At 40.5% G+C, this 27,286-nt stretch overlaps 1 protein-coding gene across 1 annotated transcript in view; it reads right to left on the bottom strand.

Moving 5' to 3' along the window:
- The window catches only part of zswim5 (zinc finger, SWIM-type containing 5), an 88,055-nt gene that overhangs the window by 14,848 nt on the left and 45,921 nt on the right, over positions 1–27,286 (bottom strand). The window contains exons 2-9 of the mRNA XM_059344043.1: positions 11,890–12,077; positions 11,008–11,176; positions 7,596–7,744; positions 4,700–4,850; positions 2,986–3,162; positions 2,696–2,872; positions 1,109–1,255; positions 197–334 (exon numbers count right to left, since the gene is read on the bottom strand). Coding sequence (XP_059200026.1) covers positions 197–334; positions 1,109–1,255; positions 2,696–2,872; positions 2,986–3,162; positions 4,700–4,850; positions 7,596–7,744; positions 11,008–11,176; positions 11,890–12,077 — 1,296 coding nt within the window. The remainder of the gene's footprint in view (positions 1–196; positions 335–1,108; positions 1,256–2,695; positions 2,873–2,985; positions 3,163–4,699; positions 4,851–7,595; positions 7,745–11,007; positions 11,177–11,889; positions 12,078–27,286) is intronic.

Here is a 27,286-nt window from a genome sequence, read left to right as displayed (position 1 = left end):
ACATGTTAAATATTTCATATGAATCACAACATTGAAGTGTTAATGTTGATAGATCAGGAGCACATTATAAAACTAGATATTTTGCAGGATTTACACTTCAGTGCTTAATGATGCAACAAAACAAGAAGAATCCTGGGAGTTGTATTCATGTGTCATGATAATTTCCATAGAGAGATCTTCAAAAATATCTTTGTACCTCCTGTGTCCATGGTGTTGTCGTCGTCCACGCGGCACGTCTCGGTGAGCGTGGTGAACAGGCAGCCGATCGGGTCTAAGGGATGACCCACCCAGCCTTCCAGGTTGGTGGTGGAGGTCACGCCTCTCTGGAGAAGCTCTGAGAGAAGAAAAGAAGGAGAGAGAAAGACAAATGATCGATTGTTGAAAGGGGCCTCTCTGCTGAGTACACAGACACCTCATGCAAGTCTCTACGACAAACGGTTCATTAGTTGGGGAAAGAGGGCGTGGCTAATCAAGAAGGGCGGGACTTTATGAAATATTGTTATGTAGAACTGTTCAGTGATGAACCATCATCATGCATGACAAGTTTGAGGCAGATTGGACAATGTATGATTAAGTTATGCCAAAACGCCAAATAAAGGCCTGTTGATGTCACTGAACAAGTCCGAAGTTGATCGGATTAAATCTGTAGGAGGAGTTAGTTAAAGTATGCAGCGTGGAAATGGCGAAAAACGTCTAAAACGCCATTTTCAATCCAAGATGGCCGACTTCCTGTTTGTTTTTGGGTATGGCTTCATGAGACTTTTTGGTGCGTCTTCCCATGATACATGTCTGTACCAAATTTCGTGTCTCTACGACAAACCTGTTTTTGGGGCTCAATACTAGGGGGCGCGAGTAGGTCATTTTGCCACGCCCATTTCTGAAACCATTGAAATACGTACATTTTCAGAGTGATTTAATTTTGTCCCAAGTTTGGCGAATTTTGGAATATGATGAAGCCCTTGAAAATGTGATTAATTTGCCGTTAATAAAAATAATACAATTTTTAGGGTCCTCGCACTGTTAGTACTCGGGCCCTAAAAATGATGTCACTCTTGCTCCAGAAATCAAACAAACAGTGCTACATACTGTATGAAGATGTGTGTCTTACCTTTCTTTTGGTGTTTGTAGATGTCCATCTGTCTCTGCTGCTGGAGGCGGAGCGTGTTGATGATGGCCACGGCCAATCGCAATGCTTCCCTCGAGTAACCGTGGGAACGCAGGGCGTCGACGCGAGCGCATGCCGTCGGGACGTGGTCTGTGTGTGAGATGAGGTGGAGTCAGCACAGTTTTACACACACACGAAATGAATAAGATGCACACAGACATTGCTGTCTACAGTCACAGGACGTGCAGTTTTCTTCATAACACACACACACACACACACACACACTGTGGGACATAAGATGTAGTCAGTAATGGCATAGACACACTCTGGCACACACACACACACACACTCTGGCACACACACACACACAGACACACACACACACACACACACAGTGCAGCCTCAGCAGAACGCCAGTGTGTGTCTGATAGCTGGCTTAAGTTGCAGAATCTGACAGATCTTAGCTGGAAGCTGCTTACTGCAGATACTGGCCTCAATATCAGCAGAATTACAGTCTGTGTGTGTGTGTGTTGCTTTGGCTTTCAGTGGAATTAGAGATTGTGTGTGTATAGAGAAGTGCCATGGAAACTGCTCCTGAAAGTTAAGTTTATCTATAGGTTTTCAGTTTAAATAAACCATTCATTTGACTAAGTTTGATGCAATAAATAACATTTTTTTTCCTTAATGAGCGATAAATCACTGGTGTTCTCACATATAACTAGTAGGAATAATGAAGCTGACTTTATGAGGACAAAATAATCCCATAATGTGTGTATGTTTTTATTCCAGTTCACTATAGTGACGCTTATTATAGTTAACAATATTGCATACTTGCAAAACTAATATAAATGAAAAGTAAGAAGGAAAAGTCTTCAGTTTTAGTTAAACGGTAATACCTATTCTGAACTTAAATCCGCCCCCATACCATAATTATAATAAAAAACCTAAAATAATGATAAAAATAAATAAATGAATGAATAAAATGTATTAATACATAAATAAATATATAATGTATTATTATTATTATTATTATTATTATTATTATCATTAATAATAATAATAATAATAATAATAATAATAATAGTAATAATAATAATAATAAATACTGTTGTTAATAATAATAACAATAATAATAAAAACACTAATAATAATAATAATAATAACAATAATAATAAAAATAATATTAAATAATAATAATAAAAACTAAATTGAAATGAACAAACCTACTTTGTAAAACTAACCAAAAATAAACTGAACTGGAAACAAAAATAAAAATGAACACTACAATAACTAATAATAAATATTTATTTAAATAATTATAATAAAAAATAATACAAATAATACAAATAATAATAAATAAATAAATATTAATAATAAATAAATAAATAAATAATGGAAATAATAATGATAACAATAATAATGATAATAACAATTATAATAATAATAATAATAATAATAATAATAATAATAATAATAATAATAATAATAATAACCTAATTGAAATGAGCACACCTACTGTGTAAACTAACCTGAAAATAAACTGAACAGGAAACAAAATAAAAGAGACACTATAATGAGTGTGGAGCTCACCGAGCCAGAGCGGCAGGCCCTGTGGGTTGAAGAGCAGGCTCTCCCCCTCCCTCTGGTAGGACGGAGACATGTAGTGGTCGCTGCTGATGATCCTCTGCAGGTGGCTGTCCTGCCAGTGCAGGTCGCACGCCTCGATGGCCCGGCTGAACACCGACCGCCTCGGCCTGGACAGAGAGTCTGAGAAAAACAACAACACACGCAGTCAGTGTTGTTGTCCCATCTTATCTGTCCCCTCACAGCAGTGTACATTCATGTTTCCATCACTCAGTGTGTGTATTTGTGCGTCTGACCCTGAGCCAGGTTGCTCTGCGGCAGAGCGTTGGTGATGTTTGGAAGCTCGCTGCCGTAGTTTCCGTCCTCCAGCGGGCAGACGTCCATGTCGCCCCACTTCTTCAGCTGCTTCAGCCAGCCGCTCTTCTCCTCGCTCTTACAGTGGGGGTTCAGCACCACACACACCCACAATGCACCTGGGGGAAAAGGACGGCGGTCAGAGGTCAGGTTACAAAGGAAGCAGTGGTTGGTGGGATACTCTTTACTAGAATTGATCTGGAAAGTGTCAGAGCTGGTTGAATACTCAAAATGCAGAAGGTTTTATGATATTAACCCTTTATCAGGCAAAGAACTTTATTTGGTAACTTCGGGTTATATTTCGAGAAAAAAGTTGCAAATTTACTAGATTTAAAGTGGCAAATCTGTGCGAAAAAAGTCGCAGATTTACGAGAAAAAAGTGGGGATAAAGCAACTTTTTTTCTCCCACATTCACCACTTTAAATCTCATAAATTTACGCATTTTTTTCCTCGTAGATTTGCCACTTTAATCTCGTGAACTTTTTTCTCAAAAAATTATTTTCGTATGTTTTTTTTACACATTCTGGCAGTATGTAATATCCTCCAATATTCTCTAGGGTTGAAATTTGGAATTTGCAAGTATTTCAATGAGTGCCCTATTAAGGGTTAAAGTGGTGAATCTGGGAGAAAAAAGTTGCTTTTTTCCCACTTTTTTTCTCGTAAACCTGCAACTTTTTTTTCTTGTAGATTTGCCACTTTTATCTAGTAAATTTGCAACTTTTTTCTCTAAATATTACCTGAAGTTACCAAATATAGTTCTTTGCCTGATAAAGGGTTAAGATTTCGTAACACTTTAAATAAAGCCCAAAGTCCTGCATTCAAAACTTACTGAAGTAAAAGTACAAAATATCAGCATCAAAATGTACTTAAAGTATCAAAAGTAAAAGTACTGGTTATACAGAATGAACCCACTTAGATTAGTTTTATATGTTCTAAATATATTATTACATTATCATTGATGCATTTATGTAATGTATATTACAATGATTACAACAGAAATAGCTGATAAGAGTTTAATTTAAGAGCTGATATCTAGACATTTTCCATGGTTTTCTTGATAATAACCAATCAGTCATATTTTTATGTTTGAAAAGCTGAAAAATGTGCTGCAACGCTGTCTCTGCATAGATTTACAGCCATTATGAATTTCATTACTGGAATAGTTTGCAACAGCTTTCACAAAATCCTAAAAAATTCCCTCAACCATTTCTAAAAGCCAGGGTTGTTATATTGTATGAAGTGAAGTTGAAGAGGCTTCTCCACTAACCTCGCTGCACTAAAGTCACCTGTTCTACATACAAAGGCCTCGATAATCAGCCTGCAGACCTCCAGCGTCTGGCAGATTTCTGTCTGTGTCATGATCTCCCTCGCTCACCCAGGAAGTGTTCTCATTGACCCCCTAAACGCTGAGATTGATCGCAGAGAAGCTGAGCAGCCGTATTGATCGGCAGCCTTTATCATTCACTGTGTGTGTGTGTGTGTGTGTGTGTGTGTGTAGGGAACGAGAGGAGAGGAGAGGAAACAAGGAGAGGAGAGGAGAGGAGAGGAGAGAACAGGAAAGAAGGAGAGAGGAAAGGAGAAGCTGCTGTCTGGCCGTATGGCCAATTTGACAAAAACTCAGAAACAAACAAGTCTTTTTGATGATGCGTTTCTTACCCAGCTCGTCCCAGAGCTGCCGACACTTGTCCGTCATGCCCGTGCCCTGCTGTCTCCATAGCGACAGCCGTGGGTCCGCCATGAACTGTTCCGTTATGAGCGTCAACATTCGGGCGCCGTTGGAGTCTCGCATTCGTAGCATCTCCCTCACCTGGAGAGACCCGAGAAAACAGAGTCACTGTATGTAAAACACAAGAACTTCTAGTATCTGCAATATACAAGTACTTCTAAAAAAACAATATTTTTTGGCAATTATTTCAGAAACTGATATATTATATAGATTCATTACACATAGAGCTTTCTTGTAATTTTGATGATTCTGATGAAGGTCCCTTTAATTACTTTTGTCGGTAGTCTTTTTTTGGTAATTTTGCGTCTTTTTAAAAAAATGTTGTGTCTTCTTTCAATAATTGTGTGTCTTTTTTAAAATAATTTTGTGTCTTTTTTTGGTCATTTTGTTTCTTTTTTAAGTAATTGAGTTTTTTTCTGTAATTTTGTGTCTTTTTTTGGTCATTTTGTGTCTTTTTTGGGTTATTTTGCGTCTTTTTAAAATCATTTTGTGTCTTTTTTGTCATTTTGTGTCTTTTTTCTGTCATTTTCTGTCTTTTTTTTAGTAATTGAGTCTTTTTTGGTCATTTTGATACTGGCCCCAGCAGCCCCCCAGGTAATTTGAGTTGAGACCCCTGTTTTAGAGTGAATAACAAAGTCTTCCGATCACAAGAAAACCGGTTGTGTAGTGTGAACAGTGCATTGATCTGAGCCCTGTGTGAACGCTGCCTCGCTGCTCTAGCTTCATATTGAACAGACAGAGATCAGAGCTGTATGGATCTCCTCAGACATGTCAGAGTGTCTCCTGACATGTCTGACTGTTCACGTCATACGACTAGAAGTACGTGTCTATGCTCCAGACATGACACGTTTGAAAATCTTATCTGCAATCAGACTGAATGGAAAGAGATAGAGAACAAGCTCTGGCGACACATTTAATTGAGTTTACTTGTTAAGTTCAGCAGTTCAACATGAGGTTACATTCAAGACGTTATAAAACCTTGTAAATGCCACGAAATAAAAGAAACTGTTCAGACCAATCAGAAAATAGGTTTGTGATAAGTGGGCTTGTTACATTCAGACAAAGAGCTCTAAGAAAAGTACATTTACAAAGCCTTTACACTGACTTGGAGGATTTGCAAAAGCTATATTCAAGAAGTGTTCATGCCTTGAGTTTGAATAAAACAGTTATATAAATCTTAAGATGTTCTCAGGACCTGCAGGCACCCTGCGTCTTTGTGCCATTTTCCCAGTGGGAAACCATCCTTCTACACTTCTACACAGAGACAAGAAGCTGAACGGGCGCAAAGGGCACAGTGTTTCAATTTACATGTCTGTGAATCACTGAGAGGCTTTAACAGAACAGAATAACTGCAACATGGAGAGGAGAGGAAACAAGGAGAGGAAAGGAAACAAGGAGAGGAGACATGAGAGGAGAGGAAACAAGGAGAGGAGAGGAAACATGAGAGGAGAGGAAACAAGGAGAGGAGACAAAGGAGAGAATAGGAAACAAGGAGAGGAGACAGAGGAGAGGAAACAAGGAGAGGAGAGGAAACATGAGAGGAGAGGAAACAATGAGAGGAGAGGAAACATGAGAGGAGAGGAAACGAGAGGAGACAAGGGGAGGAAAGGAGACAGAGGAGAGGAAACAAGGAGAGGAGACAGAGGAGAGGAAACATGAGAGGAGACAAGGGGAGGAAAGGAGACAGAGGAGAGGAAACATGGAGAGGAGACATGAGAGGAGAGGAAACAAGGAGAGGAGAGGAAACATGAGAGGAGACAAGGGGAGGAAAGGAGACAGAGGAGAGGAAACAAGGAGAGGAGACAGAGGAGAGGAAACATGAGAGGAGACAAGGGGAGGAAAGGAGACAGAGGAGAGGAAACAAGGAGAGGAGACATGAGAGGAGAGGAAACAAAGAGAGGACAGGAAACAAGGAGAGGAGAGGAAACATGAGAGGAGAGGAAACAAAGAGAGGACAGGAAACAAGGAAAGGAGAGGAAACATGAGAGGAGACAAGGGGAGGAAAGGAGACAGAGGAGAGGAAACAAGGAGAGGGAACAAGAGAGGAGAGGAAACATAATAACTCAAACATGGGACCGTAGACATCCTGACTATATGATTTACTGGGACAAAAGTTATATAAATGACTGTTTAATTTAATTTCACTGATTTTACACATAAAGATCAGTTGACTAATCTATTAGTGTCTATTGATGATGTCATTGGGGTTATATCAGGCTGGACTTGTCTTTTTAACTTCTTTTTTAAAACAGTCAAAACAAAGTCAAACTGGATGTGTGGGGATGGAAAAAATGATTACACCACCCTTGTTTTCTCTAATTTCTTGTTCATTTTAATGCCTGCTACAACTAAAAGGTACATTAGTTATATTATATAATGATCACAACAAAAATAGCTCATAAGAGTTTAATTTAAGAGCTGATATCTAGACTTTTTCTATGGTTTTCTTGATAATGATTTTGTTTTTCATCAAGAAAATCATGGAAAATGTCTAGATATCAGCTCTTAAATTAAACTCTTATCAGCTTTTTTTGTTGTTATCATTGTATTTGTCCAAACAAATGGACCTTTAGTTGTACCAGGCATTAAAATGAACAAGAAACTGAAGAAAAAGGTGGTCTAATCGTTTTTTCCATGACTGTAAATTGTATATGCCATATAATTTTTTTCTTTTTTCTAATTGGTCCATGGTGTGTTCATATAGGCTGTTACACAGGGATGATGAATGAAAAGTCATTGTACTTATATGTGTCTTGATGCTGATTATGTTAGTATGAATGAATAAATAAATCCCAGCCATATTAGATGGTATTATATGATGTTTACCTTGGCGAACATGGAGTTGAGTTGCTTCCCGGAGCCGTAGTATCCTCCCTGGGACAGAAACTGTTTGACCTGCTCTCTGACTTGATCCTCGTCCAGATGCCAGCAGTTGTCATCGTCGACGCTGGCGCCTGCAGTCGGGTCTGGTGCACCTGGGAACACACACACACACACACACACACACACACACACACACATTAAAAGACAGAAACATCTGCAGACAGAAAGAACACAAAAGTGAACAAAAGTGAACCTAAAAGCACCGCAACAATCCAGCACCAACATCCTTCTCCTCTCCACATCAAAGCTGGTGTGTGTGTGTGTGTGTTTGTGTGTGTGTGTGTGTGAGTGTGAGTGTGTGCGTTTGTGTGTGTGTGTGTGTGCCTGTGTGTGCGTTTGTGTGTGCACCTCTGTGTGTGTGTGTGTGTGTGTGTGTATGTGTATGTGCGTGTGTGTGTGTGTGTGCGTGTGTGCACCTGTGTGTGCATGTGTGTGTGTGCCTGTGTGTGCGTTTATGTATAGTGAAAATGTTCTTATTTTTCGTCTTTGTCAACTTTTTTCATACATTAACCTTTTTGGCTGATATGAAATCTAATTCATCTATCTGGTTTTACGACTTAATAAACGTATTGGGGCTGAGATGGATCAGGCAAAGGAAATATTATTATTATTATTATTATTATTATTATTATTATGGTAACATTTATTGTGGCCTTATTAAATCTCGCACCCAACAAATACCCCATTACAAAAAAACTAAAACTAACACTAAAACCAATAAAAACGAATTAAAACAAAGCATTTTCCAAAAAATAAAAACTAATTAAAATTAGCAAACTCAATCTAAAAACTCATTAAAACTAAATGAATTTGAAAAAAAAAATTGACAACGAAATTAAAACTAAAACTATTATAACCTTGGTCGAATGTCAATGTTACGAATGAAGCTTTGATCTTTTCTGTACAGCTTTTACAAACTGCAATCTAATCCTAAAAACAGAAAGAAGTCGTTCTGAATTAATCCAAATCTCTGCTGACTTGTTCCGCTGCTCTCGTATCTATTTGTTTTACATTTAACTTACAGTGACACCTGAGGAGAAGCTGCTCCTTTTATGCTAATCGTGCACTGAGGGGGATATAAAGGCCGATTTTATTTTTCTTCTGCTGGGCACCGTGTGTGTGTGTGTGTGTTCTTGTACTTCCTACATAGTGAGGACCAGAACACATTTTTAACCAACAGAGTGAGGACATTTTTGCAAAGTGAGGACATTTCGGTCCTCACTTCTTTAAAGGTTTTTTTGAGATTTCAGACTTTGTTTTAAGGGTTAAAGGTTACATGATAATGATAATTAACTGAAACTTTATTGTGTGGTTGCAAAACTAACTAAAATTATAATAAAAAATGTCCTTCGTTTTCGTCTTTGTCAACTTTTTTCATACATAATGACAAAGAAAATAAAGGCTGTATTTGTTTTCCTCCGAGATGACTGTTGGTTATGAGAGGGAGGGATGGGGTTTTATGACTGTATGTCTGTTGTTGTGTTCATTGTGTATTACTTTTTGGAAAAAACTCAATAAATAAAGTTTTGAAACAGAAAAAAAAAGGAAATAAAGGCTAAATTTACTGTGACCTCTTTTAATCTCCCACCCAACAAATACCCCATTACAAAAAATAAAACTAATAAAAACTAATCTAAAACTAAAGCATTTAAAAATAAATAAATAAATAAAACGTGCAAACTCACTCTAAAAACTCATTAAAACTAACTGAATTTGAAAAACAAAAGTTCACAATGAAATTAAAACTAAAACTGATGAAAAATCCAAAACTATTATAACCTTGCAAGAGAATTCACTGTTCCAATGAGGGGCCTCACAAAGATATAAGTACAAGAATGTGTGTGTGTGTGTGTGTGTGTGTGTGTGTGTGTGAGTGAGCTATACTACAGGGAAATGTAGTTATGCTCAGAAGGGGGAAGCTGCTTTGATCTAGCAGGAAGCGAGCTGAGGAAAGCCCAGAGATGTGTTTCCAACTGGCTGCGAGTACGCGGCAGCAAACAGCAACATTCCTCCATCAAAGAGCGCCTCGCTCCTGGACCCGCTGAACTCCAACCCCCATGATCCCCCTTGTCAAACACAGACAGGAAACGCAGCGCGGGGCTTCCTGGACAGGAGAGCTGGAGAATGTCAACATTTAGCGAGGAGGATGAAACAGGGAAACAGAGTTGTGTTTGGTAAAAAGGATGTGTCCAATTTGTCGAGTCCCCGATGCAGGTCCTTGTGGTTCTCCTCTGCTGTTTTCTCCGGTCCTTTCATCTCTCCGTCTCCCCGAGTGCCATCTCTCCTGCCTCTTCCTCTCTCAGTGTCCCTTTTCCTTCCCTCACGTCTCTCTCTCCACCTTCTCCTGCCTCCATTTCATCATTCACCTCTTTTTTTTTTTTTTGCCTGCTTTCTTCTACACACTCCTGCCACTGGAAGGAAGGAGGTAGTCGCTGGAGAGAGAGAGCGAGGGGGGGACTGAGGAATCAAACGAGCCATTTGAAGCCTGCCTTGCTGCTTCGCCGGAGTAATCAGGCCTCTGACGTATGACAGCCTGTAGACTAGCATGCAGCATGTTTCAAGTCTGGAAGCTTTTAAGTCCGGCCTGTTGCTGTGAAGATACGGCTGCAGAGGGACGGACGGCACCTCGACACAGCTAACTTTTAAAAGGGAAGCGACGTGCTCTTTTGACTGCCACGCATTCGATTCAAGGTGGATTTGGACATTAAAAGTTGTTGTAAAAATCACACCAATCATGCATTTTTTCAAGTTCTCCTCTCACCGTGAACCTGGTTGATCTCAGAGTTGGAGGAGAGGATCTCGTCGGCCAGTTTCGGTGTGGTGGACTGAAACTGACACTAAAACTAATAAAAACTAAACTAAAACTAAGCATTTTCCCAAAAAAATAAAACAAATTAAAACTAGCAAACTCACTCTTAAAACTAATTAAAACTAACTGAATCTGAAAAGAAAAAATCACAACGAAATTAAAACTTACTAACATATGTGTCTTAACATAATATTTATTAGGCTTTTTTTGCAGTGACGTATGCTGCTGTTGCTTAAATTATCTTCGAAATTGGGGCTGTTGCGATATCAGAAATACACTTCATGATTATCGTGACAAAAAAAACTCACAATAACAATATTTTTGCAATATCTTAACATTTTTTTGTGCTTATAAGTAAAATTCATGTTTAACTTTGTTTACTGTGCGTTTTGTCTCTTTTCTGACAAAGTAATTGACTCAAAACACGAATGTAAAAGGGAAGCGACGTGCTCTATTGACTGCCACGCATTTGATTCAAGGTGGATTTGGACATTAAAAGTTGTTGTGAAAATCACAATCATGCATTTTTTGGAGTTTTCCTCTCACCGTGGACCTGGTTGATCTCAGAGTTGGAGGAGAGGATCTCGTCGGCCAGTTTCTGAGCGGTGGGCAGCACCTCGGTGTGGTGGGCTGTGATCAGGTACTGGACCAGCTTCTGCAGCTGATCTCTGTTCATCTGGAACAACGTCTCTGAGATGGGCAACCGCAGCTTCACCTGCACACACAGACACAGACACAGACACACAGACACAGACACACACAGACACACACAGACACACACACGCACACACACACACACACACACAAATTCATCTTTAACTTTGTTTTCTGTGCATTTTGTCTCTTTCCTTGCAAATTAATTGACTCAAAAAACGAGTGTAGGGAGGTGGAGAGAGAGTCTGAAACCATAAGTGTATATAAACAAACAAAAAACATATCATATGTGTCTTAACATGATATTTATTAGGCTTTTTTGCAGTGAAGCATGCTGCTGTTGCTTAAATTATCTTTGAAATTAGGGCTGTTGTGATATCAGAAATGCACTACATGATTATCGTAAGTTTTTTTGTCACGATAATCATGACGTGCAACAATATTGTTGCGATATCTTAACATCTTTTTGTGCTTTTAAGTCAAATTCATCTTTAACTTTGTTTACTGTGCATTTTGTCTCTTTTCTGACAAATTAATTGACTCAAAAAACGAGTGTAGGGAGGTGGAGAGAGAGTCTGAAACCATAACTGTACAAAAACAGACGAAAAAATACATCATATGTGTCTTAACATGATATTTATTAGGCTTTTTTTTGTAGTGAAGCATGCTACTATAAGGTATTAATTTCCCCCGGACAACTAAATAAGTTGGACTTCCACAGATTTTCCAGCATTGCTGGATAACTAAATGTGCATTGCATGTTCTGGTTTTTACCTGTTCAGGTTTGCGAATGCGGTAAAGGGAGAGCGCCACCACGTGGGCGCAGTAGAAAATGTCTTTGTTCCCGCAACCACAGGTGACGGAGGTGATCTTGCATCGGTCGAAGCTGATGGCCACCTTGTGGGTGACCTCGGGCTCTGACGGTGTGGCGGGTTCGGTTACGGTGCCGCTGAGGTGAAACCCTGAGAAGACACAAAGAGGAAGAAGAAGGGAGGATGAGTGAGCTGCACGGTTCACTGTGACAGAAACTAAAACCCACGTAAAAAACAAGCGTTCTGTTAAAAGCATGTTGAACTATGCTGACAGACATTTTCATGAGAACTGTGACAAGCAAGTGGCAGAATAATGGAAACACCAATTGTTTTAAAACAATGCTCACAATCGACATTAGAGCTGCAGCGTCCATGATTTATAAATGTATTGCATATCGTTTTCCCAGGTTCCCTAGAGTTAGGTTTTTTAACATCCTGTTTCCTTTGTGTTAGCTGCTACCTGGGTCTCTTGTGCAGACTGCCGGGCAGAAAAAGCCGCATCAGAGAAGTAGCATCTGTGGTAATCTGAGCCTCTACAAACATACAGAATGAACCTTCAGTACAAAACACACACATCCTAATGAGACGTCTCCGGCAGGACACCGTGCCATCTGATACTCGCTCTACCTCTCTCTCCTTATGTCTCTGTGCATTTGTGTGTGTGCAGTGAAAAGGGGGTTGCTAGGGTGTGATCATTTCCTGCCACACACACACATTCAGCCCTTAGGATAGTAAAGGTTGAGATGAACTCTGCTTTGCATAGTTAATCTTTAGGGCCCTCACACACTAAGTTAACTACTGTCCGTTGGCAGCTGTTGGGTTGTTGTTGAGCATCTGTGGACAACTACTGCTTGTACTTTGAGTGGTACGTCAGACATTATTGGCTCTAATTGGCCCTAACAAGCAGCCATTTCGCTGATTTGGCTTGTTGAATTGGCTGGATGGATTATGAGCAATTTAGCTGTGTTTCTAGGGCTGGGCGATATGGCCCTGAAAGAATATCATGATATTGCAGGCTATTTTTGCGATAACGATATTCTTGACAATATTAAGAAATACTTAAAAAGATAGAAAATATGATTTTTTTTGTAGTCTGTATAAATAATTAAAAATCTAAAATGTAGTTTGAAGTGCAAATCTCAACAGTTGCCAAAGTGGTGGATTCTCTTAACACACTGTGCTCTTATTTTGAAAGCTGTATGTGTTTAGCGACAGGGAGTAAGTAGCTTTTTGTGATTAAAACCACTTTCCATTCAATTGTGACATGAATTTTAAGCAAACTTTTGAAAAAAGAAAAGCTAATTTAAACCGGTTTCCACCAACTGGCTTGGAGCAAATAAACTAGGCTACAGTGTAATTTATTTACTAATTTATTTACTTTAATAAAGGACATGTTGCTGTAATCCGCCAGTATACATAACATAAAAGAAGAAGCCAGGGAGAAGAAAGAAAAATTAAGAAAGGTTTTAAGAATTTGGTTAAATTGGGCAACTTTTAATTGTTGTTTCATGTCAGCTTCTATTGGCTGTGTTTCATGTGGCCAGGAGACAATTTAGTATTTTATCTGGAAAGACAATGACAGTGTATACAGCTGATCAGTCATACGAGTTAAATGTTTGCTACATCCTCACTTCAAAAGGTGCCAAATAATCAGTGAATACAAACACTACTAATTGACCACTGGCTTGTTATTTCCTGTAACACATGTGAGCTATCAACAGTCCAACAGCTGTAGTCATGTACAAGAGTGTCAGAAATGACAACCAATACGAGGCGATATAAAGCTTTATTTGGGGTACCTCAAGGCTCTATCCTAGGGCCTCACTGCAATACCAATGATAATGAACTTAATGCAAAAAGTAATGTGAAGTCAGGTACAAGCAGCAGTTTGGTGTCCTGAGAACTGTCTGACTGACATCAAATGTCTTATAATTTATTCAAACCCAGTGAGAATAAATTGGTATTAAACTCATCAAATTAAACCTGGCCTACCTGAAATTTGGGTGTTTTGCTCAAATTTTGTTTACGCCAACCTTAACTTAATTTGCTTAAAGCATAAATAATGCCATTAACTGCAAAGCTTAGGATGCCGAAGCACAAAATAATAGAGTCAAGAAAAGACAGAAAGGTAAAGGTGGAACTTAAAAATAGGCTGAGTAAAAAGAATGGCAAGTAAGGAAATGGAGGATAAAGAGGACGAGATAGGAGGAGAAATGTGAGAGTAGAACAGAGAATAGAGGAGGGGAGAGTGTATCTGGTCTGTCCTGTCGTCTCACTGTGACAGGTCAATTATTTATGGGGTGAGGTGTGCGTGTGTGTGTGTGTACACATTGGATTACTGTATCTCACCAAACCATAGCAACCCCACTGCTGCTTTCAAGCTAGAAAGACATAGGGAGGGAGAGAGACATAGAGGGAGGATGAGCAAGCTAACTGGAAAGCAATGATATGGCTATTCTGGGCATGGGCTGAAAAAAAAAGCATGTCTAAAGCTCAGACTAACAAACACCAATGCAAACACACACACAATTGAATTCTGGGGTATGGGCCAGCATGGTAGAGCAGTCTAATAAGCGAGTGCATCTCCCTGGCAAAGTCCCACAATAGTATTTCCAAATCAAATGTTGTCTGCACACACAAGGAAGGAAACACACACAGCCTGAGATCCTATCAAGTGCAAACTGCTTTCACTAGGATAAAGAAAGATGAAGAGCAACGACAGAATAAGGGAGAAAGCCGCCAACCACACGAAGGGATGAAAAGAAACGGGTGCAAGTCATTGTTGTACCGAAGTACGTTCTGAACCAAGACCAAACTTGTCAGCTCGACATTTCCCACCAGCATAATAGCTGCCCGCTGTTCAGATCGACATCTCAAACTACCTCCCAGACTCACAACACACAAGTGCCAAAACAACGACCTGCAGACACAACAAATAAGACTGAGTTTGGACCAAAAATAGCAGTGATGTGAAAAAATGCAGGGCCCTATGTTGGTGTGGGTGTACTGCTACAGGTATAGGTAGGGCTGGGTGATAGGGCCCAATATGAACAATATCCCAATATGTGTTGTTTCTAGAGGTGGGGGGAAATATTGATATAGCATAGTATTGCAATATTTTGCGTGGCAATATTATATCGATTCATGTCCGCCAAGTATCGATACTGCGCTCTGACGGATGGCAGTATTTTCGAACCACCAACCCTCCGATCGGTGGGCGACCGTTATATCAACTGAGCCAAAATAGAAGAATCTATAGGCACCATGTGCGTCAGGATATCGTGTTGGGAAGTTGTCAAAATAAAGCTGCAAAGTTAGGATTTTTTTATGTTTCATTCAAAAAGAATTGAGAGCTGTGAAGCTTAAAGTTTAGGAAAGCAGTTGTTGTTGTCCATACATGTTTGATATCAGTTCAGTTCAGTTTGACTGAATACTTTGTCGGTCAGTCTGTGGGTTTGACTCTCAATGTGGAGAAATAAAAAGACTAAAGTGAGATGGATAGACTGAGAATTTTCTCTTATTTGAAAAAACAATTCTTGATTGAATTTAATTCTGTGGACACAAAATGCAGTTAAACAGTTTAATCGCAATATATTGTATCGCAATACTCACCATATCGCAAAATGCTTAAAATCGCAACAATATCGTATCGTGACTCAAGTATCTGGATTCAATGAAAAAAATTGCTCATGTTAAGCATACCGGCTTTAAAGCTGATGCAGGAAATTAACTAAGGGGATTTTATTCTTACAAAAATAATGTGGGCAAGGAACGTAAGAAAACTACCGAATTCATTTGCAAGGATGAAAATGTAAAGCATCGTCTAAATACCTATAATTAACTGATTTCAGCTGCTGGTTTCATCAACTGACCCAGCAACAACCACATGTAACAAGCTACTGACCAACATACTAACAATCACATCAACTCACTAACATACTGGGCAACCCAAAGACCTGCTCACATAGCTACACATCAACATACGGGTCCTAGCACCTCACGGGCAACAAACTGACCAATCGATTTCCAACAGGACAAGACTGAGCAACACAAACTGTCCACTGAGCCAGAAGGGGCATCTGACTATGACAGTAAGGATGAGAGACACTGGGAGGGAACAGACAGCAGAAGGAGAGAGAGAGAGGCTGATGCATCTGCCAGTGATCGACATAAAGAGTCCTACCAAATTGTTGAAATGCCTCCCTCCCACTGAGGCGGCCTGTCAAACCAATCTTTGTGTCTCACGGCGCACGGTAATATAAGAAATGTCAGAAAAAAAGCGTTCCATTCCTTCCCTCTGTCTTTATAATGGATATACCTGTAGAGCCAATTTGCACTAACCACAGCTTAGTGTAAGGGAGTCCAAATTTGATCTTTCAGCGCTGAAATCATCACAGCGGAGAGCAAAGGATCAGGCAAAAATCGAGGGAGTGCATTTCTTAAAAGCATCAGGGGAACATTTGAGAGCCATCTTCCCTCCAAGCTGTCTAAATAATGTCTTGTCAGTCATCAGTCATTGCTACACTTGCCTCCAAAAATTCAGTCTAACATCTCTGATGAGTGCAGAAGTTTTGATGGCAGATGATATTAGGTATAAAGACTTTCCCACAGCTGGGAGTGCAGCTCTCTCTCTCTCTCTTTCTGTCTTGGCTTCGGACCTAGCCGCCCCCCTCTTCCCTCTCTGCCTGTGTCTACTAGGTTAAAGCCTATTGTTGCTCAGACCACAGGGATGAATGTGATGGTGACACCACTGCTCTTTTCACTTTCAATCAAGTCTAAAATGGCTCAGACACAGTTCACAGTCCGTCTGTCTGGCACCCCTCCCCTTTATCTCTTTCCAGTTTCACACATAAAACCTGCAACATAGCTGGGTTTAATTATCCGTGAGTTAGCGCTTTTTTTTGGCAATTATACCTAGGTCAAGTATTTTCCCACACAACGTGGTCATTCCTAACAGATTAGGTGAAACTCATGTGAGACTTGATATCTGGCTCATGAGACTGACCACTGCAGGACGTGAAGGATAACAACACCTATTCAGTTTGAGATTCTGAGACCAACAAAATGATAAGATCGATACAACTGTAAAATCTGGCAGGTACATATAAAAAGCTACGGCAATCAAGTTAGTAATAATACTGAGAAGATGAATATGTCTTGGCTAATATTTTAAAAAGCAATTAAGATACTGGACATTACATCAACCACTGTGTGCATCTTCACAATATTAAATAAGAATAGAAGGGGACCTAGAGCAGAACCCTGAGGTACTCCACAGAGTAGATTTTTGGCTCCCTTTCATTAAAAATGGTATCTGTTTCCAAAGTTTGGTGATTCAATTCATTTTAGTAGGCTTGTTGTAAAACTGTACCCCTTCTATTTCTTCTGCCATTCTCACATACAGAGTGGTTCTGTGTGTGTGTGTGTGTGTGTGTCAGGGCTGAGGGAGACAGTGTGTCTTCAGCAGATGGGGATGCAATGACACTTGATAAAAAGACGCTGCATCAGACAGTCTGCAAACACACACACATATACACACACATATACACACACACACACACACACACACACGTAAACAAAGTGAAGAAACGACCTTTTCAAAGCCTGTCTGCTTTTGTTCTTAATGCCACAGCGACGAAATGACACAAACTAGTCAGTGATATTCACAGAAGAGATCACTAATCTCTCTTTTTGTCACTCTCTCTCGCTCTATCTCTCTCTCTCTCTCACACACACACACACAAATTTGTGTTCCATACCAGGCTATTGGTTCGGGAAAACTGATGAATTTCTAACAAAGGTGAATTAGGAGTGCGATGTGTGTAAACTGGGAGTGTTGCCAAGTACAATGATCTGGTCTAATCCTTGGGGAAAATCACATGGCCCATCGTGTGTGTGTGTATCTGTGTGTGTGTGTGTGTGTGTGTCATGTCTTTTTTTTTGTGTGTGTGTGTGTGGGTAGGTTTTTCATGGCAAACATTCATACCTGCATCAGAGAACTGTCATTGCTCATGCTGAAGAAAGAGTGTGTGTGTGTGTGTGTGAGTGTTTGGCGTATTGCAGTTATTAACGTTGTGTGTGTTGCACATCATTTAGAGCTACACGCCGTGTGCATTCAGACCCCAGCTCTAATCCATTCCGATTCTGTTTTGTAAAAGAAGAAACAACGAGAACCACGGCAGCCTCCCCACATCTTTTCTCAAATGAGAGCATTAACATTTTACACAAGGATTTGTTTTTAATCTGGATTATTTATATTTCAATCAAAATATAAGAATGGACGTGGGTAGGACTTGTCAGTGTATAACGTCTATTAATGGATGTCAACGGGGTGAAACCAGTCGTATCAATGTGTGTGAGAAAACCACAAAAAGTGTGAAGAGACAATACAAAAAGAGGAGAAAAGCCGACTAGAGAGACCACCATTGTACATCTCTCTATTGTAATTAGAAGACCCCCCCCCCCATGAGCTTCGATGTATATACACACACACATACACACTGCACCCTGCCTCCCTCCCCTCCTGTTGTACGCCATCTGTCACTCGATGGCAACTCCGCCCACACAATCCAGTCGACCAATCAGAAGGCAGAGAGCTCCCCACGCTCATAGGCCATTAACCCCTAATCAGCTGGGGAGATGGAAGCGGGATGTGAGCCAAAGTGTGCATGTACACACACACACACACACACTTAAAGTGTTATTCAACCAACGCGTTACCACACGCCTCCCAGACAGACAAATCCTGCCCACCCCTAGGAATGGATTTTAAAGTTGAGGAAGGGATCTTAGGTTCCATTCATCGACTGATCCCACAGCGCTTCGCCTACACACTTTGCCAAAAGCCACTCCTTCGTATTGCCGCCCACATGGGATCACTGCATCCACCTGTTTGGTGAGCAATATATACTGGATACCAATTAAATGAAAAAACTACTTTCAGTAAGGCGTTGGTGGACCACACACCTTTAGCACCTTTTCAGATATAAATCTAGAAATTTGGTCGCCGTGACAGCCAAAGCATCTGATTTACACCATTGTCATTGTTAACGAACTCAGTGACCCTGCAGGCCTTTTGTTCCGCCACTCATTTATTCAGTGACCATATTTGGAACGAGAGGGCGGAGCTGGACAGGCTACCAGCCCGGCAAGGCCAAGTACCAAACAGCAGCAAACCCTAAATCAACAGCTAACACAGGTGCCAGTTGGGTTCGCAAGGTGTATTGCATAAACTGTGATGCTAATTTAATTAAGTGAAAAACAAGCAAAATGTACTTCTTTGTAGTGATGTCCAAATGAAGCTTCATGAACCATTTTCTATATTTTTTTGAGTCCATTTGTTGGCTCTCTCTGTCCAACAAAGGGTTAAAAGCAAGCTGAATTAGCCTTTCTTGAGCTTTTTTTAAAAGCCAAGAACGCCATCTAGTGGGGTCAACAAATACAACTAATGGTTCATGAGGCTTCATTTGGACATCACTACTTCTTTGATCTCTTGTATGTTGAACAAGACATTTATGTGACTAATATGAAAACACACTGTGAAAAGGTCAGGTGAAAACACAGACAACATCCAAAAACAAGTTCACTGCCAATAAATCTACACAGTGCCATAGATTAGCATTGGTACGTCTCTATACTGATTAACAAGCTGCTGTGGTAGCATATTGTCAATCCCAAGGTAGCCCTGCCCTAAAGCATACCCTGCTTTATCTTTTATTTTACTCTAAATAGAACCATAAATTTACTAAATGAACATCATGCCGTTTTGAAGACGACTTGAAACTAGCGATTGAGACCATCAATTAATTAGAAGAACATTTAAAGAGGGAATAAATCAAGTGAGAAGTAGGCTCATTTCTCATAGATTTCTATACAATCTGATTTCTTTCTTGCAGCCAGAGTAATCACCCCCTTTTGATCATTAAAAATAATGCAGGTTTAAGGCATTTACGCATTGGCTTCTATAATAGAAATATTGGCATTTATCTGCCAATAATAAGAAGCTGCAGTGCAGAAATGTCAAAGATATGTTTTGAAGTCACCACTGCACAGTTACAACAAAACAAAACAACGAACCACACACTTTCTTTGTCAAAAACCCTGGCTCATGCTCGTCAGCCTCCCACAAACTGTCTTCTCTCGCTCTTTATGCCGATGACACATTACTATATATTTTGATCCAGGAAACTGCATCTTCAGCAGAAATAGATCCATTAGGGGGGGGGGGGGAACCCACTGACACCTTTTTTTTCCCCTCTTCTAATCTCGCTGGCCCTTTCCAAAAGTAACCTACTGCAGGATTCATCCTCCTCCAGCAGCCAACACATCCCTCCCAGCCTGCAGCCCTTTCCATCTCCCATCTGTTCTGACAGCTCCAAGGTTTACAGCACCCCCCTGCTCACTCTCATTCACACACACAGACACACACATGGCCCCGTATTCAATCAACCATCTATCTCTGCACAACAGACGTGCAAATGCACACACACGCATTGACTACACTGAATCTTCTCCTCCCCTCTGCCTATCCATCCATCATCCATCCATCCCTCCCTCCTGCAGTGTTTGCTGATGCGATAACAGCTGATTGATTCATTTGTGATTTCCCAGCAGCCCTGTCCCGAACACACACTCGCACAAAAAAAAATCCTTGCTAACCGCCGGGACTCATTTGTCATGATTACATTGAATTGATTCTCTGATTTGCTCCATTCTGTTGCGACGGGGAAGAGGAGAGACCGGGAAGACGGGGAAGAGAGGGAGGGAGAAAGAGAAAAAAGATGGGAGAGACAGGTTTAATCAAGTCCCTTTCAGCTGATGTGTCACTGTAAAAACAACGAGAAAGGGAAAAACTGACGCTGGCGCTGACACGGGTGGAAATCAGCAAAAGGCTGACGTGTTGGCCCCGAGTTCCCAACCTGAATGAGAAACACATAGGGAGAAAAAAATGGAGGAAGTGTGGAGTAGAAATTCAAGAGGACGGAAGGTTATAGGTTATAAAGGTTATAATAGTAGATTTATTGTCAACTTTTGTTTCAAATTCAGTTAGTTTTAATGAGTTTTTAAGAGTGTGTTTGCTAGTTTTAATTAGTTTTTATTTTTTGGGAAAATGCTTAGTTTTAGTTTAGTTTTTATCAGTTTTAGTGTTAGTTTTTGGTAATGGGGTATTTGTTCAGTGCGAGATTCAATAAGGTCACAATAAATGTTGCCTTTATATCTCAGCCCCAATAAGTTTACTAAGTCATAAAACCAAATAGATGAAATAGGTTTCATATCAACCTAAAAAGGTTTACATATGAAAAAAAGTTGACAAAGACGAAAATGAAGGACATTTTCACTATAGTTTGTTTCGTTTTAGTTCGTTTTGTAACCAATAAAATACAGTTTCAGTTAGTTACCGTTTTATATCAGTTAACAAAAATGTTTTTTCAATTCTACTTTTCGTTATTTCGTTAGTTTTCATTAACTATAATAACCTTGCCTCAGCCTGTCAAAGAGAGATAAAGACACAGACGAGGATCAAAATCATCAGAATGCGGATGAACATGGAAGGCCTTGTGAGTCCTGCACCCACACAATGGGATCTTGCAGGAGATAAAAGCTGTGGCCTCTGAACAGGATGAATGTATGGATGGGTGGAAGGAAAGAGGTTGGCATCCTTTTGCATGATGACGTCTGACATTCAATCAAGAACTTCACCCGTCTAATCTGAAAGCGAGCTATACAACCTGAAAGCCAAAGTGGTCCAATTCAAAACTCGCATACATGCAGCTGTTAATGGAGAGTCACTTTTTCAATTCATGTCATTGTGAGCGTGCTCGACACTAGAATGAAGGTTACTTGCTAGAAGAAAAGCCATAAATGTTGCTTGGCGGCTTTGACAGGACCACAAAAACCCTCTAGAGTAGAAATGCTCGCATGCAAACACAAGAAATACATTATGTGGAATACAAAGCTGGAGCTGGGTTGAGGTGAAGCAGAGTTAAAGGAGCCTTGGTATGAGTGTGTGTCATGCACAGGAACAGTATGTGTAAAGCCTGTTCACCCAAGGCTAAATTAGAGATAAGAAGGCAAAGGTTTTTTTGTCCCGGCCTGTTGTTTGCAGTGTAGCATTATTGTGCTGTGGCCTTGTCTGGCCACATTTACAAAGAGACGAGCAGAAGCAATTTATCAAGCCGCAAACACTCGGAGGCAGACTCGTGTCAATCCCCTGCAGGTGATAAAGCATACATTCATTGTCTGCTAGAAAACTTGGACTTCCAGTTTTTCTTTTTTACTGTTAAAGACTTATTATTATTTCTTATGCGTAACCCCTGGCACAAGCAATGTAATGGTTCATTCAAATGTGTTTCGGAGTCAATTTAACACTGAATATTGAGGGAAGGAAATCTGCTTTCTTTCAGCTTTTGAAGGCATTTGACTGGTCATTTGACATATTGGGGGGGGGGGGGGGGGGGGGAGAAATTTCCATTTTCCAATTACGTGCTTGATTGTAGCGGACATGCTAGGTTTAACTGCATGGGAAGCTAATTGGCAAGTAACTGGTAGACTTTCGTTAGCAGGAGACAACCAGTTACATAATGTCATAAATATGTCTGACATGTCAAATTACTGCAAACTGCAACTTTTTTTCAGGTCACAAAAAGACTAATATATATATCCAACAGGCTAATGTGACTGCATAGTAACTTTTTTCTCAATGTCATTGTATGGCTAGTTAATTAGCAAAACATACAGTGATTTACAGTATCGTAAATATATTCTCCCATCAAAAATATAGGGTTGTATGTACAGGCAGTGAAAAATGAGCGATATTTATGTTCATTCACGTTTTTGAATGAAACTTACTTTTTTTACACAACGTGCCGTAGTCACGTGACCCTTGTAACTACTTCAGTTTTGGCATTTATATACATTTATTTACCGTTTAGACCAAAAGGTGTCGTCTGCCTGCTCTCTACCGTCAGAGAATGCAGCCTGGCAAATTTGGAAAATGCAGAAAATCTGGTGTTCAACTTTCTTCACACCGACATGGGTTGACAAGGCCGTCTCATAATTTAGAATGTGTCTTATCTTTCTCTCTGGTTGCATTCTTCTCTACATCTGACAGAGACATATCATGAGAACTGGTTGCCATAGCAGTTATCATGAGCTTGATGTTACCATAGCGCTGGCATAATGCTTGGCTAAAACCGTACAATTAAGCTAAACACTGTATGATCATCAGCGTAACGTCTTATTTGCAGCCTTATACTATAATTTCGCCTTTGCGTATTTTTAAATTGCACTTTAAGGGGAAAAAAAAGTTACATTTTAATGCAATTTCACTGTTAATGTCAGAGCTGAGAGCAGACTAAAAGTGGGATGGAGTGCAGATGACAAAAAATGAAAAAATGACCCTCCAAATGCCACTGGAGAAGTAATTTTCCTCCCAGCTGAAGAGACAAAAAACCATAACATGATATGAACACACACACACACACACACACACACACACATATGCATGTGAAAGGAGACGGCAGCTGTAAAAGGTTACCGCACTGGATTTACCCTCCAATTACCAACACACCAGCCTACCAAAGACATGCACACACATTTACACATGCAACACGATTTTTTTTCAATTTGTGCAACCACCCATGCACATTTAAACACACACACACACACAACACATGATATCTTCTACATGTATAGATGGTTCCCTGCAGCAAACCATTCATCTGGAATGTATGTGTCTATTCTGGTTATCTTTGTGTGTCACTTTAGGAGGATGTGTGTGTGTGTGTGTGTGTGTGTGTGTGTGTGTGCGTCCGTATGCATCTGTGTAACCAATGCGACGTTAATGTGGTTATGCACACACATATGCACATTTACACACATGGATTTCCTGCTTGTGTTCATGTATGCCAAGCCCGTTGTCTCCGTCTCTCCCTCTGCTGCTCTTTTGTCTCTTCTCTCTCGCACTTTGCCCTTTTCCTAAAACCAGCCGTGGCCTTAGCAATGCTTTTTGTTTAATATGGCGGCATGCAAAGCAAAGGAACAACCATCTGCCATATGCATGCAGCCGCTGTCTTAGGAACAACAAGGGCTGGCATCACAATGCCTCTTTAGTTAGTGTGTGTGTGTGTGTGTGTGTGCGTGCAGGCATGTGTGTGTTTGTTCTTCAAGCGCAGTCTGCAGGGCAAGATAAGTATGCATTTAAGAGGCTTATATTTCATTTCAGGAACTGAAGGAGACAAAATGGCTCCATTCTGAGTTGGCGGACACAACAGAAGGAATGGCGAGGTAGCAAGAAAAACATAAAGGAGAAAGAAAAGCGACGCTGCGACGTCGTCGTTTGTGTACACACACACACACAGAGGAAGGAGGCACAAAGCCGAGCATTTGTAGTTTGCGCACAAACACAATTGAGCACAAAGCTGAACATTTGAAATACAAATCCAGCTTTATTAATCAGTGGGTTGTTTACTGTACGGCTAAAAGCAAATATCTGATGAAAGCAGCCAAATCAATGTCTGAAGACTGAACAAAAAGTAACTTCAGAGACGTTCTGGAAGAAGTGAGTATTGACCCAGGCTTGTCAAACAGATGACAAACTCTCATAGAGCATCTGAAGGCACACATGCTGCACAGGCACACAAAATTAGCACAAAAAAAATACACAATATGCATAATTAACCAACTTTTTTTGAGCAGTGACAGAAAGTGGCCTAAGTACAGTATGTCAACAGTATTTCATGAAGTGCTTCAGCTTCATTTTTGGCAAAGAAAGCTGCAAAAACACTCATTTAAAGACGATAACCTCAGTTAATTTTAGATCACTGCTTGGATCCTTAATAAAGTCTTCATATTAAAACTCAAGAACAGGGTTTCAACAGCTTTTAAAGAGTTAAATCATAGCATTTTTTAAGCACTTTCAAAAAGTTCCTTTATAGTTCCTTCCTTCATACCCACAGCGATCACTTCAATCATGCTCTAAAGCATGGGTCTCAAACTTGCGGCCCGCGGGCCAGTTGTGGCCCCTGTGACGATATTTTGTCTTTTTTGGGTCATTTGTGTCTTTTTAAAAAACATTTTGTGTCTTTTTTGGTAATTCTGTTTCTTTTTTTGGTCATTTTGTTTCCTTTTTTTAAGTAATTTAGTTTTTTTCTGTCATTTTGTGTCTTTTTTGGGTCATTTTGTGTCTTTTTTTAATACTTTTGTGTCTTTTGTGGTAATTCTGTGTATTTTTTGGTCATTTTGTGTCTTTTTTTAGTAATTTTGTGTCTTTTTTTGGGTCATTTTGTGTCTTTTTTAAGTAATTTTGGTTTTTTCTATTATTTTGTGTCTTTTTTAAGTACTTTTGTGTCTTTTTTGGTCATTTTATGTCTTATTTTGGTCATTTTGTGTCTTTTTTTAGTAAATTTGTGTTTTTTGTTTGGTAATTTTGTGTCTTTTTTTGGTCATTTTGATACTGCCTCCTGCGGCCCCCAGGTAATTTGAGTTTGAGACCCATGCCTTATGGGAAGATTCAGGTCATTTTATACATGGAAGTTGACTTCATGCAGCACTGAGCAACTTTTAGAGAAAAACAGGGGCCCAGCCTCCAATGCTGTACCAGTTCTCCTTATATATCCATGTTATAAAGAATCCCAAGCTTGACATTCAATGTTGTAATAAATAAACAAAGTAGGTTATCATAACACTACTGTAAGAGATTTTTAACTTGAGGTATGTGGGCAATCCAAACTCATTCCCTGTGACTCTGACACACCAGGCTATGTTAGCTTTTCAATGAGCATATTCAAACCCAAACCTATTCCTAACCTTGAAAACATAACATCTAAAAAAAAAAGAAGCATTTTCCAAACTTTGAAATCTTTTGCTTATGCAGGGTTCGTACCAAGTCTGCAGACATAGACTCAGTCAAATCCCTGCTGGCACTGTACTTTCACTGCAAATCTGAAAATAAATACTGACTGTAGGATTCGTGTGATGTTTTGGTTTCGCTTCCACAAGATATTTTCTCCTTTCTGGGAAATGTTTCGTCTAATGCAAAGGTCGTGACATTTGTGGTTTTCTTGGACCGTCTGCATGTCTGAGTTTAGAAACCTTTCCACCCCCTGATTAGCCTCCACCCCTACGGAGCTGATCACTGCTCGCCTTGCACAATCATGCATGAAACATGAATAATGAAATATAATGAAAACAGCTTGCAAGCCAATATACAAGCTGACGATCCACACATGCCCCTTCTCCCTCTCACACACACACACACACACACACACACATATATATACGCACAATAGCTCTGCAAGGGTGAAACTCTCATTTATCCATTAGCTGAAAAGCAATCACAGATTTGCACGCACACACACACACACACATACACTCAGAGGGGTGGGGGACTTCTGGTTGACTTCATCAAGCTCTCATCAAGCCAAGCCACCATATGGGGATGGGGCCCAAAACAGAGGGGATTGGATTGTGTGTGTGTGTGCATGTGCATGCGTGTGTGTACCCCCCCAAAATGCAACACCAACACAAAGGAAGCATGCATCACCAAATCAGCTTTGTCTTGCATGCATTATGACGCTGCTGCTGCCCCATTAAGAAGACCCCCCCTCCCAACACACACACACACACACACACACACACACCCTGAAGGTGTGTGAGCTCAAAGCAGCTGAAGTAAAGTAATGAAGAGGGCCAGACACTCTGATTACCACCTCCTCCTCTTTCCAATCCACACACACACACACACACACACACACACACATTTTCTCCTCACTCCCCCATTGTGTCTTTATTCCTGTCTCTCTAATTTCTAGCTCTGCCTGCCTCCCCTTCCTCTCTCTCGCCGTGTTAACTGGCGAGCCAGCAAGGCACCCTGACAATCCTAAGAATCCCCAATGCCAGCACCCCCTGTGTCCCTGTGTGTGTGTGTGTGTGCGTGTGTGTGTGTGCGTGTGTGTGTGTGTAGCCGGGCCAGCTTGCTGACGTAGGCAGACAGTCCTACGTGGGGCATACATTGAATTTTAATCTGGGCGTGACCTGCTTTTTCTTGGCTTCCACCTCAGCTTCCCTCCCCTACCGGCTGCCCCCGTAGAGTTAGCCTTTCACGGGCGAGCACACCCCCTCCTCGCCAAGCCCCGCCCACTCCCCGACACCCCCTCTAAGACCCAGGCTGCAGGCCTCGAGGCTGGGGCCTCGCCTGCCATTGTTAGCCCACAATGGGCGAGAGGCGGCTGGCAGGCAGGCAGGCAGCAGCCAGGAGGCCTGCTGGAGGAAGCCAGGGAGCAGCTAGTGGAGGGGGAGGACAGTGGAGGAGGTCTGGCTCCCCAAACACACATTTTCATTCATTTATCCTGTTTTTATTT

Source organism: Centropristis striata, chromosome 11 (assembly GCF_030273125.1).
Source record: "Centropristis striata isolate RG_2023a ecotype Rhode Island chromosome 11, C.striata_1.0, whole genome shotgun sequence".
In the NCBI taxonomy this organism is placed as follows: Eukaryota; Metazoa; Chordata; class Actinopteri; order Perciformes; family Serranidae; genus Centropristis; species Centropristis striata.
Note: the sequence above shows the minus strand (reverse complement) of the source record. Positions and strands in the feature narration are given on the sequence as shown.